This window comes from Folsomia candida, unplaced genomic scaffold (assembly GCF_002217175.1).
Source record: "Folsomia candida strain VU population unplaced genomic scaffold, ASM221717v1 Fcan01_Sc077, whole genome shotgun sequence".
Lineage (NCBI taxonomy): Eukaryota > Metazoa > Arthropoda > Collembola > Entomobryomorpha > Isotomidae > Folsomia > Folsomia candida.
Window position 1 is genome coordinate 5,001 of NW_019091269.1, and position 21,133 is coordinate 26,133.

Below are 21,133 nucleotides of genomic sequence, written 5' to 3' on the forward strand. Positions count from 1 at the left end.
GTTTTATCTTCATTAGGAAGTTACACCTCAGTAGCTGCCGTTCTTCTATTCAGCTTTATTATTTGGGAATCTATTTCGACTGCCCGCCCTAGAGTTCATAACTTTATTTACTCTTCATCAATTGAGTGACTTCAAAATATACCCCCATCCGAACACTCATACTCGGAGCTATCCTTAATCACACATTTTTAATGTGGCAGATTAGTGCAGTGAACTTAAAATTCAAAAATGAATAATTTATTCTTTTAAAAATTGCAACTTGAGCGGCTTTAGGGTTCCAAAACGCTTCTTCACCTTTAATAGAACAATTAATCTTTTTCCATGACCACACCCTAACAATTTTGATTTTAATTATTTCTATTGTAGGGTTTAATTTATTCTCAACTATACACAACACAAATATTGACCAACATATAATAGAATCCCAAGGTTTAGAACTATTTTGAACTATTATCCCAAGTTTTATTTTAATTTTTATCGGCCTTCCTTCTATTCGCTTATTATATTTATTAGATGAAGTATATAACCCGGCAATCACCATTAAAACTATCGGGCATCAATGATATTGATCTTATGAGTATTCAGATTTTATTAACTTAGAATTTGACTCATACATAATTCCGTCAAATGAAATAAGAATAAATATATTTCGTTTAATTGACGTTGATAACCGAATAATAGTCCCTCTGAACTCCCAAGTCCGCACTTTAATTACAGCTGCTGATGTTTTACACTCATGAACAGTCCCAAGAATGGGAGTTAAAGCTGACGCTGTGCCAGGACGTCTAAACCAAGTTAATTTTTATACAAACCGCCCTGGACTATTTTTCGGGCAATGCTCAGAAATTTGCGGAGCAAATCATAGATTTATGCCCATCGTAATTGAAACAATCCCAGGAAAAAACTTCATTAAGTGAGTAAAAAATATATCTAAGTAAATTATTCATTAAGTGGCTGAAAGTAAGCGTCGGTCTCTTAAACCGTTTTATAACAATTTAACAAATGTTTTTAATGAAAAAATTAGTTAACATTATTTATAATATAGTTTTGTCAAGACTAAGTATTTTAAAAACATTTTTTTATTCCTCAAATAGCACCCATTATATGGCTGTCTCTTTTTTTATTGTTCTCTTGGCTATTCCTTCTATCTGTAATTAAAATTTCTAATATTAAAAATACTAATATGAATACCAACGTTGGTCAAACTAATACCCCACTTAGTAACGACGAAACCGATCACATAAATTGAAAATGATAATAACTAATTTATTTTCAGTGTTTGACCCTTCATCTATAATTTTTATATCTTTAAACTGAATTAGATCATTAATTGTTTTAATGATTTTAACGCCTATGTTTTGAGCCACCCCTAATAAATTTTTTTTACTGACCCTAAGAATTTGCAAAAAACTTCATGATGAATTTAAGATACTGCTAGGACCCCACTCATCAGTAGGAAGAACTATCCCATTTATCTCTTTATTAATATTTATTCTAATAAATAATTTTATGGGCTTATTTCCATATATTTTTACAGCTTCAAGACACATAGTTTTGACCTTAACTTTAAGATTACCTCTATGACTATCATTTATGATGTACGGCTCATTAAATTACACCAATCATATGTTCACCCATTTAGTGCCACAGAGTACTCCAAATTTATTAATACCATTTATAGTGCTAATCGAATCAATTAGAAATGTTATCCGGCCTTTAACTTTAGCAGTCCGACTTATAGCTAACATGGTAGCAGGACACTTATTAATAACTCTATTAGGCAACCAAACAGCAGCCGCCTCTAACTTAATCTTAGCTAGATTAATCTTAACCCAAATTCTTTTACTAACCCTAGAATCTGCTGTAGCTATAATTCAATCTTACGTTTTTGCGGTGTTATCAACACTATACGCTAGAGAAATTACATCCCACTAAATAAATAATGATAGTAAAGAGAGACCACTCATTCCACTTAGTAGACCTAAGTCCGTGGCCCCTTACTGGGGCCACGGGCGCTTTCATTTTAACTACAGGCATTGTAAAATGATTCCAAGAAATAAATATAAATTTATTTTTATTCGGTATAATAATTATAGCCCTAACTTGCATTCAATGATGACGTGACATCAGACGAGAAGGGACCTTTCAAGGACTCCACACTTCAATTGTAGCCAAAGGGTTGCGCTGAGGCATAATTTTATTTATCACATCTGAAGTATTATTTTTTTTCTCGTTTTTCTGAGCATTCTTCCATAGAAGTCTTGCCCCTTCTATAGAAATCGGTTTAATATGACCCCCTAGGGGAGTGCTTCCGTTTAACCCATTCCAAGTCCCCCTCTTAAATACTATTATTCTTCTTGGTTCAGGCGTAACAGTAACTTGAGCCCACCACAGAATTATAGAAAATAATTTTTCCCAAGCATTCTTAGGGCTACTATTAACAGTCACCTTAGGTATATATTTTACTTCACTTCAATAAATTGAGCCCACACTCTAACTCTATTAACATTCTTCATCTTAATTCTTTTAATGGGACTTCTACATGAATGGAGCCAAGGAGCTTTAGACTGAAAATAATATTGTATATTAATAAAAATAGAGGATTGTAGTTAAAAATAACATCTGGGTTGCATTCAGAAAGTACTGTGAAAGTCTATCTTACACTAGTAAGAAGCGAAAAATCGCGGTCAGTTTCGACCTGAAAAATTTGGGCTCTCCCCTTATTTTAAAGCAAGCCAAAGAAGCGGCGAGCCACTGTTAATGGCTATTAGGTATTCAGCCTCTTTAATAAGAAAAGGGAGCCAAATTTAAGCCGCTAACTTAAAATTTTAACGGTTAAACTCCGTTATTTTCTTTTTTCTATTTTAGTTTAATTAAAAACAAAACATTTTCAATGTTTAAATAAATAAATATATTTTTATGGGATATATTTTCAAGACTCAATCTTCCCCTACAACTTCAACGTAGTGCTCTTTTATATAAGCTATAAAAATCTAAACTAAGCTAAAAATAAAACCAATCCACCCATAAAGAAACTAAATATGAAGAATTTAATTCTTACGGAATTTAATACATCTGCCTTGGAAGAAATAAACTTAGATTTGTCAATAAATCCTTGCCCCCCTAAAAACTCCACTCAACCTTGGTCCGCAAGATTTAAAATTTTTACGCCGTACTTAATAATAGGAGTTAGGGCAAAAGTAGAAATAAAAGGAAGCAGTCACATCGAGCCTAAAAAATAATGTAAACCTGAGGTAGAGCTAATTTTCTTTATAACCTTAAAGTCTGCTAAGAAAAAATAAATAAAGAAAAAACTAAAAATTATAGTAACGACCAATAATTTAAGCCACAAGGGTAGAAAAATAAAATTTATAGGAAATATATAAACTCTAAGCCACCCGCCAGCCAAAACTGATATAAAAATTAAAAATGTTATCGGAATTAATATGTTAATTCTCTCAGCTAAACTTAAAAAATACCGATTACCCATATTATTAAAAAAAGAAAAATACAAAAGGCGAACAGAGTACGTTAATGTAAACAATGTAGATAAAACTATTAAGCATCCCATAATTAAATTTATTTTACCTTGAAAAAAAATTGAATAATTATATCCCTAGAAAAAAATCCTGATAAAAACGGAAATCCACAAAGAGCTATTGAAGAAATAATAAAGTACAAAGATGTGACTGGGCAAGAAATCATTAGCCCCCCTATCGCTCGAAGATCCTGAGTGTCCCCTATAGAATGAATAAACACCCCAGCACATAGAAATAGTAGGGATTTAAATATAGCATGAGTTAAAAGATGAAAAAAGGCATACTCGTAGAAGCCCAGCCCCAAAGATGTTATTATTAACCCGAGCTGACTTAATGTTGATAAGGCAATAATTTTTTTAAAATCTATCTCAAAATTAGCCCCTAAACCAGATATAAATATAGTCAGTATACCAATAAATAATAAAAAATTATTGACACCTAGAGTGTAATTAAACCGAATTAATAGATACACCCCGGCTGTGACTAAAGTAGATGAATGCACAAGAGCCGAAACTGGGGTGGGAGCTGCTATAGCCGCAGGTAACCAGGCAGAAAAGGGTATTTGAGCTCTTTTTGTTATAGCTGCTAAAATTACTAGAGTAACTATATAAGAAACTATTTCGTACGAATACACAAACTGCGAATAAAAAAAATTCCATCTACCAAAATTCAGTAGCCATGAAATGCATAAAAGAATAGCTACATCACCCACACGGTTAGAGAGAACTGTAATTATGCCCGCATTTGCTCTTTTTACATTTTGGTAGTAAATTACTAAGCAATACGACACAAGACCGAGTCCGTCCCACCCCAATAAGATTCTGATTATATTAGGGCTTAAAATTATAAAGACTATACTCAAGACAAAGAAATATACTAAAAAAATAAACCGAGTTAAAAACTTGTCCCCCTCTATATATATAATTCTGTAAAAAAATACCATAGAAGAAATAAATATTACGAGCCCTATAAATCTCAAACTTATTCAATCAAAAATAAGAGTTATAATAATAGAAGTTGATCTAAAAGAAAATATTTCTCATTCAACAAATATAGTTTCAGTAGAAAGAAAATATAAAAGACCAAACCGCATACTGATTAAGCTAGCCACTAGTAATAAAACTCCTAAATAAAAAGGTAAAACCAAATAAAATATTACTTAAAGGGCTCCCCCATCTATAGAATCACAAACTAAAATTTTTCTTAAACTATTTAAATGAAATTATTTAGTAAAATGTAAAAATAAAATTAGACCCTAAAACTAAAAAATTTACTGGGACAATGTGAAGTCTAATAGTGTGGATCTCACGAACATTAGAATGAACAAACCCGTATAGTGAATTATAAGAAGAGCCGTGTTGTGAAAACGAAAATATAAATAATGTAAAAACAGCCCCTAAAAAGGAGCCTAGAGGAAAAAATAAAAGTATGACATAATCATAACTCATAATTCTAGCTATCAAAAAAATCTCTGATAATAAATTAATAGTCGGAGGGGCAGCAATGTTTGACGCGCAGAGAAAAAATATAAGTAAAGAAAAAATAGGAAAACTTAAAATAAGCCCCTTATTAATAAAAAAACTTCGACTCCCAGTTCGTTCGTAGTATAAATTAACCATACAAAATAAACCTGAAGAGGAAACTCCATGAGCTACTATCATCACTAAGGCCCCCATAAATCCCCATGAATAGAGAGTTATTAGTCCCCCAATCACCATAGCTATATGGGATACTGAAGAGTACGCTACTAAAGCTTTAAAATCATTTAAACGACAGCACAAGATCCCTGTAAACATTATTCTAGCTAATCTTAGCCCTATAAAGTAAGGGCTAAACTTTATGACCGAAACCCCTGTGATACTAAGAACTCGTATAAGCCCGTAACCCCCTAACTTTAATAAAACCCCAGCTAAAATTATCGAGCCTGCCACGGGGGCCTCAACATGAGCTTTAGGGAGTCACAAATGTGTAAAATACATAGGGAGTTTAACTAAAAAGGCTATCGAACCCATAAAAGCAGTAATAACAAAGAAATTAAAACCTGAAAATGGATAAAAAAATAACAATATCACCGACGACACTCATATTATCTGCGTCTTTAATAATAATAATCTCGCTGATATAGTCAAACGAAGTTTCAACATCTTTGTCCGTACCAGACGAAAAATTGACGCCTGAGTTTGACATTACTACGCTGGTGGAAGTAATGGACCTGATCTATTGAAGAGCTTTGCAGGACGAAGGTAAACTACTGGGTCATCATTTTCCAAGGTTTTTAAATCAGCATAGTACCGAGCATAAAAGTTTCAAAATATATGTGCAAGCTACACAAAGGAAATCGATTAGGGTTCTTTGGACTCCATTTTATGGAACAGCCGCCGTCATCAGCTACATACATACATTTTTTCATAAATTTTTTGTAGCATAGTTCAATTTTCTCTCTTAATTTAACAATATATGTAGAATACATGTATGTATATTAATCTCCAATCCTAACCTGGCGCTTTTTTCCGACAAATTAAGCGTGGTTTTTCAAAATTTCCCCTATGGTAGTATTAGTGAGGCTGGTAAGGGGCCTTACAATTTGATCTTATGTGAAATATAAAAAACCACCCTTAATTTTCAGAATTATGCCCCAGGTTAGGCCGTGAGGCTAATAAAATAAATAGAATATTTATTGCTTTTTTATCCTTGGCTAAAAATTTAGTTTTCCGTCGCTAAGGCCAATGCCAAATGGATAAAATTCTTTACCACGTTTACAACAGTTATGATAAAAATAACCAAACTGTTAAAAACTAACACATATAGGGTGTCCATGCTTAAGTTGGACTGCGCAAGATTTCCATACACTGCGCAGGTGGTGGAAATTTTCGTTTAGTTTTTTGTTATTTTGGTACCCAATTTCACTGGCAAGGAGTAGCTGTAAAGCATTTTTCAGGAAAATGACGAAATCCAATAACAAAAGGTGTCAAAATGAAAGACTCGCAAATCGGGTTTTGCAATACTACAAAAACGTCGCCGACCGAGATTCGAATAAGACGTGGCAGCACTTCAAATAGGAAAAATTTACCAAATCCACTATCTATACTTAAACCTCAAAGTATAAGGATGCCGAAATAGTGAAATTCAAAAAATTTCCGAACCACCTCCTTTCATGGCCACCTCCCAAAAAGTGAAACCCATAAAAAAATCTTCACCACTAATCCTTCTACTTCCACTCGTGGCGCCGCCCGGAAACCGAAAATTTTAAAAAGTTTGAAGAGAAAAATTAAAGTACAGAAACTGAGGACTACGGCCAGAGCAAAACAAAGTGCCACAAAATATGTCAAGGACCAAGAAAGCAGAGTACAAAAATGTTGCAAACAACTTTTCCCAAAAATGACATCAAAAATTGTCGTCATGGATGACGAAGCGTACGTCATGGTTGACCTTTCAGAGACTCCGGGAAAGTATTTTTTGCACTCCACCAAATCCAAGGATGTAGATTATCAACGGAAACTTAAGGTCAAAACTAAATTCCCAGAAAAATATCTAGTTTGGTAGGCGCTGGACAGTTTCGGCAACATTTCTCCACCCTACATTTGCAAGGGCACCATAAACGCAGAAGTTTATAAAAGTGAATGATTGATGCGGTTACTGATCTGGATAAGGAAACTGCATAATTTGGATGAAATGTTATTTTGGTCGGACCTAGCTACCTCGCATAATGTCAAACTTTGTAAGGCGTACTTGTCGGCTCAAGGCGTCGATTTTGTGCTCAAGAAAAACAACCCACCAAATGTTCCCCAATTACGACCAATTGAAAAATTTTGGGCCTCGTGCAAAAGAACATACCCTAACCTTCACAAAAACCGAAAAACCGGCAAGATTTAAATACCAACGGGGAAAAATCAGCAAGGCTATTGCGCGAGAGAGTAGAAAATTGCTAATGTCAGGGTTGCACCGGAAAGTCAGACTGGTTGCGGAGGAAGGAGTAAGACAAATCCTACCGAGGAAAACGTGAACGGTATGACTTCTAGCAACAATTTTCCGAAGAGTTTTTAAAAATTCACTAACCACGTCAAATTCCACAGGTCATCGACTCCAGTCCAACTTAAGCGTGGACACACCTTAAATACATACAGATCTAGTTTTAGAAAATAATCCCATCATAAGCAAATACCTGTGCACTTGTAGTGCCATATGACAATACTTAGCATATGAATTATGCATATCGGAATTCCGGCAATCTACATTCATTAAAAAATTAAAGAATTATACGTAAAACTTTTTTTCTCTAAAAAGTGCTAAAATCAAAAGCTTACCATCTCTACCCGTTTCATATTTTTGGCACGTTTTTCATGTTCACTGGATACATTGTTAGAAGGATGCGACATGATGAGTAGAAAGCAATTTTTATTTGCTCAGAAATATTATACTGAAAATACCTTATTTATTTATTAATGTAAATATCTATTTTGGATGCAAGTTAGATGCAAAGGAACAGATGTGTATGGGAGAGAAAGTAGTTTTGTTTTGGGGTATCGATTTTCTTACTCACTTTCAGACATATGTATCTAAGGATTCAGGGCCTCGCGAAAGGATTGTACATATATACGTCATCCCTCCTCCTGTACACTTTTTGGTGCATATATATAGATTGGTTCGTATATATAAATATATACGTATGCCTATACATACATCGGTATTTAAGGTTATACAACTGCTTGGACAGTCCCGTGGTTGTGGATTCCGGATTTCCCGGCCTGTTTGGCTCGTTTGCCGGCCAGTTTCGACAGTTCGGCAAGTTCGGACAGGCCATCCGGATTGCCCTGTGGGTCCGGTTAAGTTAATAAGTCCGGACTAACCACACTGTCCGGACTGACCGGACTGTCCGAACTGGCTGGACTGTCCGAACTGGCCGGAAGTTCAATCCTTGCTACTATTTTTCATATTCTAATACATGGAAGGGATGGTAATTTTGTTGTACATTGAAGGGATGCGTTCCGCCAGACAGACGGACAGACAGACGGAGACTGGACTATTCTTATTATAAATATTTAGCGAATCGAATTTATTAAAATACGGAATTATTGTCTTAAAACTTAAGGGATAATCCGGCTACGTTTTAATAAATATTACATTACTAGGCCATAGCCCGTGTAGAACACGGGTCCCAGTGTACGGAGTATGGTTTCGTATTAGCCTAGCTGTCTGTCCGTCTCAATAATAAAGTTGCATTGTCCTTGTCATGCTACGACAGGACAACTTGCAAAGCGATTTTTACAATCTGATCTGCGTGAGGTGTCACGTGCGTTCCCTAAATCTCGCATCACGTTCGCTTTGCTACCTTATCGTGTCCACCACTCTACCTGGACCATGTTCACTACTTACATAACTCGGACGGTAACACGGAACAGTCCGAGTCAGAGTCAGGGTCAGAGACGGTGCCTGGACCGTGTTCACCTTACTTACCTGACTCGGACCCTAAGGCGGACTGGTCCGAGTCAGAGTCAGAGGCCGAGTCCGAGTCAGAGGCCGAGTCCGAGTTCGAGTCCGAGTCCATGCCTGGACCGTGTTCACTTTACTCACCTGACTCGGACCTTAAGGCGGACTGGTCCGAGTCAGAGTCAGAGTCAGAGGCCGAGTCCGAGTCCGAGTCAGAGTCCATGCCTGGACCGTGTTCACCTGACTCGGACCCTAAGGCGGACTGGTCCGAGTCAGAGTAAGAGTCAGAGGCCGAGTCCGAGTCAGAGTCAGAGTCCATGCCTGGACCGTGTTCACCTGACTCGGACCCTAAGGCGGACTGGTACGAGTCAGAGTTCAAGTCAGAGTCAGAGGTCGAGTCCGCGTCAGAGTCCATGCCTGGACCGTGTTCACCGTACTTACCTGACTCTGACCTTAAGGCAGACTGGTCCGAGTCAGAGTCAAAGTCAGAGGCCGAGTCCAAGTCAGAGTCAGAGTCCATTCCTGGACCGTGTTCACCTTACTTACCTGACTCGGACCCTAAGGCGGACTGGTCCGAATCAGAGTCAGAGTCAGAGGCCGAGTCCAAGTCAGAGTCAGAGGCCGAGTCCGAGTCAGAGTCCATGCCTGGACCGTGTTCACCTTACTTACCTGACTCGGACCCTAAGGCGGACTGGTCCGAGTCAGAGTCCAAGTCAGAGGCCGAGTCCATTCCTGGACCGTGTTCACCTTACTTACCTGACTCGGACCCAAAGGCGGACTGGTCCGAGTCAGAGTCCAAGTCAGAGGCCGAGTCCGAGTCAGAGGCCGAGTCCGAGTTAGAGTCAGAGTCCATTCCTGGACCGTGTTCACCTTACTTACCTGACTCGGACACCAAGGCACATTGGTCCGAGTCAGAGTCAGAGTCAGAGGCTGAGTCCGAGTCCGAGTCAGAGTCAGAGTCAGAGTCCATGCCTGGACTGTGTTCACCTGACTCGGACCCTAAGGCGGACTGGTCCGAGTCAGAGTCCAAGTCAGAGGCCGAGTCCGAGTCAGAGGCCGAGTCCGAGTTAGAGTCAGAGTCCATTCCTGGACCGTGTTCACCTTACTTACCTGACTCGGACACCAAGGCACATTGGTCCGAGTCAGAGTCAGAGTCAGAGGCTGAGTCCGAGTCCGAGTCAGAGTCAAAGTCAGAGGCCGAGTCCGAGTTAGAGTCCATGCCTGGACCGTGTTCACCTTACTTACCTGACTCGGACCCTAAGGCGGACTGGTCCGAATCAGAGTCAGAGTCAGAGGCCGAGTCCAAGTCAGAGTGAGAGGCCGAGTCCGAGTCAGAGTCCATGCCTGGACCGTGTTCACCTTACTTACCTGACTCGGACCATGAGGCGGACTGGTCCGAGTCAGAGTCGGAGTCCATGTCTGAACCATGTTCACATTACCTACCTGACTCGGACGGTAACACGGAGCAGTCCGAGTCAGGGTCAGAGTACGTGCCTGCACCAGGTTCACCGTACTTGCATGACTCGGACGATAACGCCGACCAGTCCGAGTCAGACTCGATGTCTACACCATGTTGAACTTACCTACTTGACTCAGACAGTTTGGCGACCGCGTTAGCGTCCGAGTAATTGTAATCGTAGTATCACTGATCAGTTCTGTATTTACGTTGGTCTGGGCTACTGCAAAGTCGCGGAACAACCCATACAATAAAGATAAAAATTCCGGAGTTGGCCTTTTAAAGTTTGATCGGAAGGCGGAAAGGAGTCTGTAGGACCACATCGGTTGAGTTAATGTCGGATGTCGCTTCAACTTGGATATGTGTCAGACGTTCCACAACCTTAAGGTAAAATGTGAAAAATAGCTCATACGATATTTGTAACTTAGCACAATGTTCTATTTTGTTATACATTGAGGAATTCAGTTTGGAGCATTTTTCTGAGGTGAGGCGAAAGCCGGAAAGCGGGGCCCCTCACAGAACCAAAGCATGAATATGCTCAGTTGGGGCCCGGCGTAGCCGGAAGATTGAGAACGTACCTAACCCTCAAAAACTCCCAGAAAGATTACGCCTAAACGAAGCGTCGGAGAGAAAAATGACAGGAGGTCAAATAATTAGAGAATTCAATTTCCCAGTGCGGTCTTTTTTGGATTTTGAAAATTTTTAGTCCTTCTAGTAGAACTCGAAATCGGGTCTCTGATTTCAGCGTAAAACTTAAACTTTCTTATTAGACATAGGAGTTTTTTAGATTCCACAGGTAAAGAGCAGTCTTTTTCGTATTTAACACTTTTACGTAAAAGGTCAATTGAATGACCTACAGGACAATAAAAAAGAGTGGTTAGTTTAGTATAAGTAATAAATACTCGTAATTCCCATTTGCTTACATGATGGTCGGGGTGGCGCAATTGACACCTTTTTTGAACGAATTGAAAATTCAAATTACTAGTGCTCGGGCAGTTTTTAAAGGATTTCAAAAATGTAAACGGTTCTGAGAATCTTAAAGGGTGGAGAAAATTTTATAATTTAGAATATCACATTACCCATACAAAATCTCACATTGCCCCATGAATTTGAGGTACATGTAGTGAATAAAATTAAATAACTAAATAATACCTAAATAATTTTCTTCATAGTTTTGAATGATCGAGTAATGAGTGAAGAATCATTTTTGAACAGCCATGGGTGTATATTCATCATATGTGGATACATATCGGAGGTCTTTAGAATCATACTGTAGATGTATTATATCTAAATTATTGTTTGGTTACATTTTCAGAAATTTTGAAACTACAATTTTATAAATATTTATAAGTTTTTCAAAAATGTTCTACATCCCTATACATACACTTAAAATTTTCTGAAATAATATTAACATCTACAAACTATAAAATAAATTACTTTTATAAAAAACTCTCTGAGGTGAGGCACTATGATGAGCGGATAAAAAAGTTAAACAAGAATTTGTTATTTTTTTGAATTTGACAGACATCGGGCATTTGTGGGATAATTAAATACATATCAAATCGTAGTATTTGAATTCTTGAATAGTTGCCTCACCGTGGCCGCACAATCGCTTTAAATATTGAAGTACTTTTTATGTAGTTTTAGCGAATTTAGGCCAATTTCTATATATTATTATCTGTTATAATAACATAACGACCGGTAAAAAGTAAAATCTCCGTTATGAATTGTAATAACATCGCAATTAAACTCAGAAATTACAAGTTTAGGAAGTGTCCTGAAATTACGTAACGCTCGAGGGGGGTGGGGAGGTATCGGCTCCAATGATATCGTGCCTATGTACGCGATGAACTTAAAAGGGATGTGGAGGGGTCTAGAAAATCGATTTTTAGCGTTACGTAATTTGAGGAATTTCCCTTATCAGAATGTAATAATCACAAACATGCCTGAGGATAACGACCAGGGACTTAGCAGGACCTATTGCTATTTGGTAAGAAAATTGCGACGGCATACCGTTTGATATTCTTCAGTGAAAACTAATTTAAATTTCAGTTGCATTCTCAGGATACATATCATTTGAAGCATGTAATATCGAATATGTAATTTCAGTTCTCTATTAAGTTTGAAATCGATTGTGGGGCCACGGTGAGGCAACTATTCAAGAATTCAAATACTACGATTTGATATGTATTTAATTATCCCACAAATGCCCGATGTCTGTCAAATTCAAAAAAATAACAAATTCTTGTTTTACTTTTTTATCCGCTCATCATAGTGCCTCACCTCAGAGTTTTTTATAAAAATAATTTATACTAGGAATTCTACCACATCGTCATACTGATTTTTGCACCGCAAATGGTCGAATGTTTGCGGATGGAATAATTTATGTGGCGCGTTTAGTTCTTGGATCATAATTCCGTTATACACATTTGTCACGATAACTAACATGATGCACCAGATTCCTAGCGATAATCTGAAGAAAGTGTTTTTTCTCAATTTCACTAGGCATGAAACCCGACTCTTCGAAAAGCGTGGCTAAGACAAACATCCACACACAGAAAGGTAGCTGGTGTAAGTTGAGTGTTAAGTTGGTGTAACGAAAAACCGCACTAACTGTGAGAATAAGTGTGCTAATTGATATCCCCAGAATTATCCAGACTTCTGATTGGAAAGGTGTAAAATAGAAGCTGAACGAAATGTAGGGTTCTGTGTAGCAAGTCAGAAATTGATATCCTCCGTCTTTTGTCACTATAACGTCAAAATTCTTGTAGACTCGAGATAAGCGTAATAGCCATTGCGCGTCGAATTTTATTAAATGACTTGTATATAATATACACGTCTTCCAATTTTTAGAAGATATGTTTCTCCTAAAGAATATTTCTGATATCAATCGGTCTTCGGAGATTTGTCTCTTCCCATCCAGTTGGTTAGTATTACTTAGTGTCCAAGTTATATCCGGAAATATGTTTATATGAAAACACCACTGATCTCTGTGCAATCTCTGCTTTCTAGACAGTGATACAAGAATATCTTCATTCGCGTTTATTTCCGACAGGCATGATATATTTGACTTTACATTATCTTTCCCGAAATTCACCTTTTGAGGAAAACACATTTTAAGGCTTTGACCTGGTTCGGCTATAATTATAAAAACGTAATATTTCAACGGCAACTCGAAGTCGTGGAACCAATCCGATTTTCCAATTCGTAGTTTTGTCAGTACTATATTAATAATTACGTTGATATTAGGCAATAACTCTTTTCCTTGCAAGGTAGCACTATAATAGAGATAATACTTCGAGGCAATTCGGATAAAGGACTTTTTTCGGAGTATGTATGAATCGTAATCCTCTTTATTTCGTGTTGGAAAAAAAATTACACTTAATCGACATGAGGAAACACGGGAATTTAAAATCTCCAAGGCGGGGAAAAATTTCCCGTTCATGTCACTAAAATCATGCAAATTTATTGGTTCATATTTAGGCATAAACACCGTTGTGGACACAATATTTAACTCATTTAATGACAATTGACTGTGGTACCTTCCAGTATGCATTATTTGCACATCACAATCACTTAGATTGCTCATCAGGTCCTTTAAGTTAAATACTGCGTTGTGTTTGTGTGAAGTGATGGAAGACACTAAACCAATGCCTAAAATTGAAATGCAAAAATTGAAAATTAGTGCAAGCATCTTCATTTTTCTACCAATTTTGTTTTGAATAGTGTTCTACAGACACTACATTTATCTTCCAGTATCAACTACGTGTGCATTGTTTCACCCATTGTGATTCTTCGATCAACTTAACAAACGAAATAAAATTTACGATTTTTAAAATGTGATTTTTTGATAATACAAAGATTGATATCTAAACGCTTCTGTACGTATATAATTTGTAAGCGACGTATGCGAGAATAGATACGGTTGTAGTCTTGCGTGTGAAGGCTTGCACTCGGAAAAGTTGAGTCAACCAAGGTTTGGCCTAGATTTTGCTAAGAGCTTTAGTTTTCGGAATTGCGTTGCGATTATGAATCTGTAAAATGTATACAAATCTGTGTTGCGAAATAAATACTCGGGTCATATACAGGTGCTGGGGAAGAGAACTTTTGTAGGACTTGTTAAGAATTAAATACGTATTGAGGTAAGCTATTTTAAAAACTTTGACAAATAAGAAAAAAAAGATATACTGCAAAATCAGGCGTGTATGATGCTAAAGGTCTCGGTCCAACGGATTTCGACGATGCACGTGAAGTGAAGATAGGGCAGATTATATAGCTTCAAGTTAGAAGGAAACTTGCATAGGTGATGAATGACATACCAATATCCTCATAGTATAAAAACTCACTGTTTGAAGTAATATTTTTTTCAGAACTGTCGTTTCGTCTCAAACATCTCCAAACTTCATTCAGACTTACTAAACTGTATTTGTGGGGAGCATTTGCAGTTTAGTAAGTTTACGTCGTTCCCCTAGTAATGCTTGAAAATTACCGAAGATCCTGTTCTATATTGGCCAGATTGTGTCACCTTCTTTATTGATGAAGTATTAGAAATATTTTTAGTCGATTGGCAACTCTTAACTCACCATACACCTTGGAATGTTTCCTAGTTACTTACCCATTAATGTAATGAAAAACTATGGCGTGTCAGAACTTGAGCATGCTTTGAGTAGTCCTCAGAGTCCCGAGCCACCCATCTGTATGGGTTGAAGATATGAGACAGGCATGTAGAGGAGTTTTCCACAACTTTCTTTAGTTGATGCAAAGTCACGAAGGCATAAGTTAGATTTTATAAGCATACTAAATTTTCTTTCGTGCAGGTAAAATATCTGTGTACAAATTGATTCTCATATCTTCAACAGCCTTTGCTAACTTATGTTGCGTGCTTTTTCCAGGGTGTCTACTGAAATGTATGTATTATGGTTATTGTACAATAGAGAAGAACCAAGTTAGACTATTGAACTAGCGTGTCCGAGAGTTGCCAACTATCTACATATCCCAATATTTCTGTTTCAAATTAATACACGAAATATTTGTATAAATAGGTCAACAGAACACAAAGCTATTCCCATTTTCTAAATAATTCAATATCTACTTAATTACATATATGTGAACACATCTATGTATGTAACTAGTTTTAAATATTTAAAACTTATTCCTGTCCATGGGCTGTAAGTTGGTCATAAAATTGGACATAGGCAGTTGAAATTCAGTTAAAACGTTTGTCGAAACTTTAGAATAAAAGTTTAAAGCTCAAGTTACAATTGTCTAAGATTTATACTCAAAATGTAGTCTAATATGTTCCGATTATAAAAAGAAGATTATTTTTCATAGTCCTGATATGTAGATTGACACATTGGATTTTGTATACCCATATTTTAAAGATTTAGATTCATCCACATGAATCCCTTCCAAAATGTGTATTTACAATAAAAAATGTTAACATGCAATATATATTCACAAAAAATATGACATCGAAAAGAGAACGGAATCGAAGTCATATATGGGAAATTATGGGAAATTAGAAATAGTAGATTTCGTTCAAATGTTCCCCATGTGGAAGCGTTCCTAAGATTGCAGCAACGTTTCCTCTTTGAACAGCAATAGAGATCCGTTGGATGAGGAAAGTCTTCGCTCGATTTTCCCCCGTAGTGGCGGCGATCCTTTCGCCGATTGCTTGGATGAGGCGAAGTCCTTCCTTAGCCCATACTCCGGTGGTCTCTACAGCTATTGGGAGAAAGAGATAGCGGTCACGGAGAAAGTCGTATTTCTTATTCTTCCTTTCCTGGGCTCTCTCCGCGGGCGCTCCAGGACGTTTAGTTGTTGCTGGTAAGTAGGATGGGGCGAAGGTGTCGGCACACGTAAAGTCCCAAACTAAGGACTTCCCCCGAGTCCAAGGGACCATGGTGAGTCCGTCGGGCCTTTTTCCGTCCGATCTTGCACAGCCGGGCGGCTCCCTTATACAGGGGACTTCTGCTGATCGAAGGGCACGAGTGATGATGTCGTTTGCCGCCGAGTGGCGAGAGTGGCGTCCGGCGCTCTTCCTGCACTTCAGGCCATGATAACCTCTGGCGGTGACCTTTTCGCCACAAGGGCATTTGTGGGGGACGCAGATGTCGCAACCGAGGCGAAGGGCTGTAGCGACGCGGAAGGCCTCATTGGGGAGGTGTGTTCCTAATTGCGGGGAAGGGAGAGTGTTAAGCCAGTCCCCCGTGTGTGGTTGAACGGCGGCGAGGAGACGAGCCTTGTCCTCCGGCTCTGTTGCATGTTCCTGCAGTTTGGTGATGGTGAGGTCGTGAAGGGGGCGTTCCCACGCTGATTGGGAGGCACGGAGCGTTTCCGCTGGCTTCTCCGCTCCGTCCGCAGAGATGACCCATTCCAGCCATACCACGCAGTCGTATGTCATGGCTGATGACGTAGAGGACGTGCAACCAGTTCCAGTCTCGTGTAATTCTCGATCGCAATAGACTGGAAACGGCGACCTAGATGACGACCATGTGGACTGGGATGCTGAAACAGTGGTCGATACCAATGAGGATGAACGACACTCAACTCTGAATGAAGATAATATTGACTGGGATGCGGAGACAGAGGTTGACTCAAGTAGCTAGGCATAAAATATTATCTTATAATAACAAATCAAAAATAAAAATTACTTTTTATTACCTTGTCGGAATAAATATTTTTATGAACCATGCATCAATATTTTTATCACCGCGTGGTATTATTATTATTGTTAAACGGCAACATTGTTGGGCGCACTTGGTAACATTACAAAAAAAATAACATCCTGATAACCACACCCACTTTTGTGCGGTTCCATTAGTGAATGAAAGCCTGCTTGTTCTTCTTGACCGCCCTAATATTTTTCACTATTTAAGAGGTAAAATGTGTAAATTTAGTTTTTCAAATATCTTATAAGTGTTATTACTCAGTGTCAATGTTATCACCACGAGGTGACAATTTTGTTACCACTAGTCGCCATTTATACAAAGCCGTAACATTGCTATTGCCAGTTTAACACTATATATGTCAAATTTTTAAATTGGCCACAGCACAGGTGCGTGTGGTATCCTGCAATTTAAGACGACAATCAGAACCAGCTTTCACTGCTGAAAAAATATTTGTATCACGTGCCATATTTTGCTTAAAAACCAGAAAAAGGGCGAATGACCACTCCCCATGGGGGCGTGGTTATAAAATTTTGAAACAGGTTAGAATCCACTCATCCCTCTCGAAAAAATGATATGTCACATGCCTTGGTATATTTAAAATAAAAATGTCGCCAATGACCACACCCCTAAATTGTTAGTTTACTATGCCACACCCACTCCCACTTGCATAATTTATGAAGTATAAGTAATTTTGGTGAATTTAAAAGAATAAATGAGCTAAAAATTAAAAATTAGGTCATAATAACGCATTTTAGTACGTAGAAGAAATTTTTCATTGGCTGACCTTGCGACCTTGATTCTAGGTCACTAAGGTCAAAATTTCATATTTTGAAAATATATATTGTTCCGCAGCATTCAAGGTTTCCAAAACAGTATCAATCTTGAAAATCCATGCGGAATTGAAAAAGTAACACGTATTATAAATTCATACATTTTTAAGAATTTCCCCATGCATCCAAAAAGTTCCTTCTAAAAAAAACAAACCATAGTGGTATACTGTTTAAGCACCCGTGGAGATCAGTTATTGTGAAAGGTTCAAGACTTTGGTAGAGGCTGGGACCTATCTGTATGTAAGGGGCCATGATTCTCAACATCTAATTTTACGTGCAACAAACTATACATATTATAAATCATGAGCTCTTGGAAATATAGAGTTGGAATTTGCTTTACAAAAGTATCTAATAATTCTTGTGCAAAATTAATCCAATTGGGCTTGTTGGAGCAATTGGAGACAAAAATAAAAATTGCTGTGTGATACAATAAAAAGTGTTGATACTTTTTATCGTCTAAAACTTTCCTGAGAGCAGCTGGACCAACGTAAAGTAAAAATAATCGAAATTCGGTGGCCTTGTAGAAGTTGTAGAAGTCTTGAAGACTTCTACATTTACGGGAAAAGTCCCTTGATATTTGAGTACGGAAAGAGTTGAGCCGATCAGAAATTAAGGTTTTTTGAAGATTCGATAATTTATGAGGTTTCCTGCCCTCAGTCCAAATTAGAAGAAACTTTTTCATAGTGCCTAGTAAACACAAATGCATATAATCTAGTGGAATTTGCGAAATCATTCCTATTGACAAAGTCTCCAAGGGAGAAGGACTAATTAATTTATGGCGTGACTCATACCAACGTTCTTTGAATGATTGATCAGTATAAAGATCACATTCTTTCTTCATTGGGTAAAGAATTCTAGAATTTTTATAAGTCCTTCTATAACATCGATTACAACCGAAATACGCATTATGAGCCTTAATTTGTTTTAAAAAGCTTCGAGCAGGCGCATCTGCTGTGATACAGCTTATTCTTACGGAATAATTAATGCTCCCAATTGTTAGACCATTTTCTTCCAGATCCTTCATCTCAGTTACAAAAGGTAATAAGAACGACTCGATCGATTGTGGCTTTTGACATCCATAAAATAAGCTGATAAGAAATACAGTCGACGAAGGATCCTGATCTATTTTTCCAAGAATTGGCCAAAATTGTTGATTTGAACTTTTTGAAATAGGAAGCCCATCGACACCTATCTTAATCGATATTAATCTCTCAATATTTCTAAAAATTGGTGACCGAGTTTTTGATAACTTTATGCGATTTACAATTTTTATAATTTGCGACCTTAGGCCAAAATGATGAATCGATCCTCCTGCTATTTCTACAGCCCTAATATTTCTATCCGTTGTTAATAATGTGCGTGGATCCCTAGGAAAACCTTCAAATGGCATCCATTGTCTAAGTAGACCTAAAAGTGGCGCCAACGAATTATGATTAATATTATAATTCGTCGCCCAGTTCCCTAGTTGCCATAATTTTGACACCTTGTTCTCCACAATATGCAATTCATTCTTATCAGTAGTCGAGTTGTCGCTATCACTACTACTAATTAAACTAAATTTGTCACCGCCGACGCTCAACTTATTCGCGACAACATCTACCTCTACACTATTCTCATTACTGGGCTTGACTACTTGTTGCAGCGGGGATACTGTCCGTATCCGTTTCAGTGCTTGCTGAAGTCGATTCTCTGCTCGACGTTTCTGTGTTTGGCGTGATGTCAGCATTATTTATTTTTGTTTTAATTTTCATGCGGAACCAGCAGCCCATTTGATGATTGATTTGGGAATCCTTTACAGTAGTATAAGAATCTCCACTTTTAATAGCATCTGTTAAAATAAATAGCAAAGTATGTATAAAGAATACAATAATGATTCATTTTTCATTAGATAAAAATACATAAAAAATAACTGACCTCGAACAAGTTTGGCCGACAATCGATTTTCAAAAGGAATTTTCTTACTCTTATCCGTGAACCGAATTTTGCTGCGTAAATCATTAGTAATCATGGAATGAAGCATGGCGTACACATCTGGGGCCAAACCGTTTCCATTATTTTTCGAAAGGAGAGAAATCTGTAATTAATAGCATGGTGTTATAAAATTTTCTTGTCACTTATATGTAGTTCATAACTATGTATAACGAAATATTTAACGAAAATTTGTTTTATTCGTATGTACATACCTCTTGATTATAAGTCAACGGATTTTTCAGTAGTGCTTCGATTTCCTCTAATTCATATAAAGTCTTCGCCGGCCAATTTATATTTGTTATTGGATAGTTAGCGGCTGCTATTCTTGTTGACTTTATAACAAGCTTTTCCAAATTCGCTACTCTTTCCAGTAAGAGATGCTGGTTTCTCAGGGATTCTTCCTGAAATTCTATGAAGAAAGATCAGATTAGTGTAATGAAGTACTTAAGTAAATAATCGAATAAAAATTGGCCTTACTTCTGAATTCTGTCAATAGAGATTCAATCCGTGGGTCAGCTTCTAACTGAATAACTTGTACTTGAGAGGACTCGCCAATTTGACCTTCTGCGGAGGGACAGCCGTTGTCAAGTTCCTTCCCTATTTATACACAGATATTAATTACTTAGTAAATATGCTGGGATACCGGGAATACAATTTATGAAGTTTTAAGATCACATTACAGAAGGTCATTACCTTCAGCCTGCAAGTCAGTTAAAGGTGCTACAAAATTCACTTCAGGGCCTGTGTCTTCTGTGGATGCTTTGCGCCGACGTCGTCGTGCGGTTTCGTTCTCACTTGAATCGATGGGCTTATTTTTGATATATTTCTTTAATTTTTTGATTGCCTTATCGTACGAATCTGCCAATTTTTAAAAACATATTTTTAGCCCGACTCAGGGCTTATGTAACCGTCGTGTCTGTCCGTCTGTCTGTCTGTCTGTCTGTCTGTCCGTTTACACGATAGGGCCAAAACGACTGAACCGATCGACTTGAAATTTTCACCATATGCATATTGGACAAAGTTAGGAACCAAGTTCGAAGATGAGCCAAATCGGTCCACTGGTTATCCGGTGGGGCCATATTAGTGGTGTGGGTCTTATATACCGAAATTTCAAAATAGTCGTAGAAAGCTGAAATTTGGTACATAGGTGACTAAGGGGTTCTAATGAAAGGATATGAAGTAAAATTGAGAAAATTTTCAGGTGGAGAGACCCTATTGGGTGACCCATACCGATTTTAA

General features: G+C 37.6%; 1 protein-coding gene and 1 pseudogene across 1 annotated transcript; both read left to right on the forward strand.

Annotated features, from left to right (window-relative positions):
* LOC118433717 overlaps positions 1–498 on the forward strand; it is a 1,787-nt pseudogene extending 1,289 nt beyond the window's left edge.
* An 8,881-nt stretch (positions 499–9,379) lies between these two features.
* On the forward strand, positions 9,380–10,282 carry LOC110862902 (dentin matrix acidic phosphoprotein 1). Its single transcript, XM_022112113.1, has one exon. The coding sequence runs from the start codon at positions 9,380–9,382 to the stop codon at positions 10,280–10,282; it is 903 nt and encodes a 300-aa protein (XP_021967805.1).
* Positions 10,283–21,133: the final 10,851 nt, after the last annotated feature.

Excerpts from the sequence above, each read along its gene's own strand:
- LOC110862902 (XM_022112113.1), top strand. The coding sequence starts at position 9,380 with ATGCCTGGACCGTGTTCACCGTACTTACCTGACTCTGACCTTAAGGCA.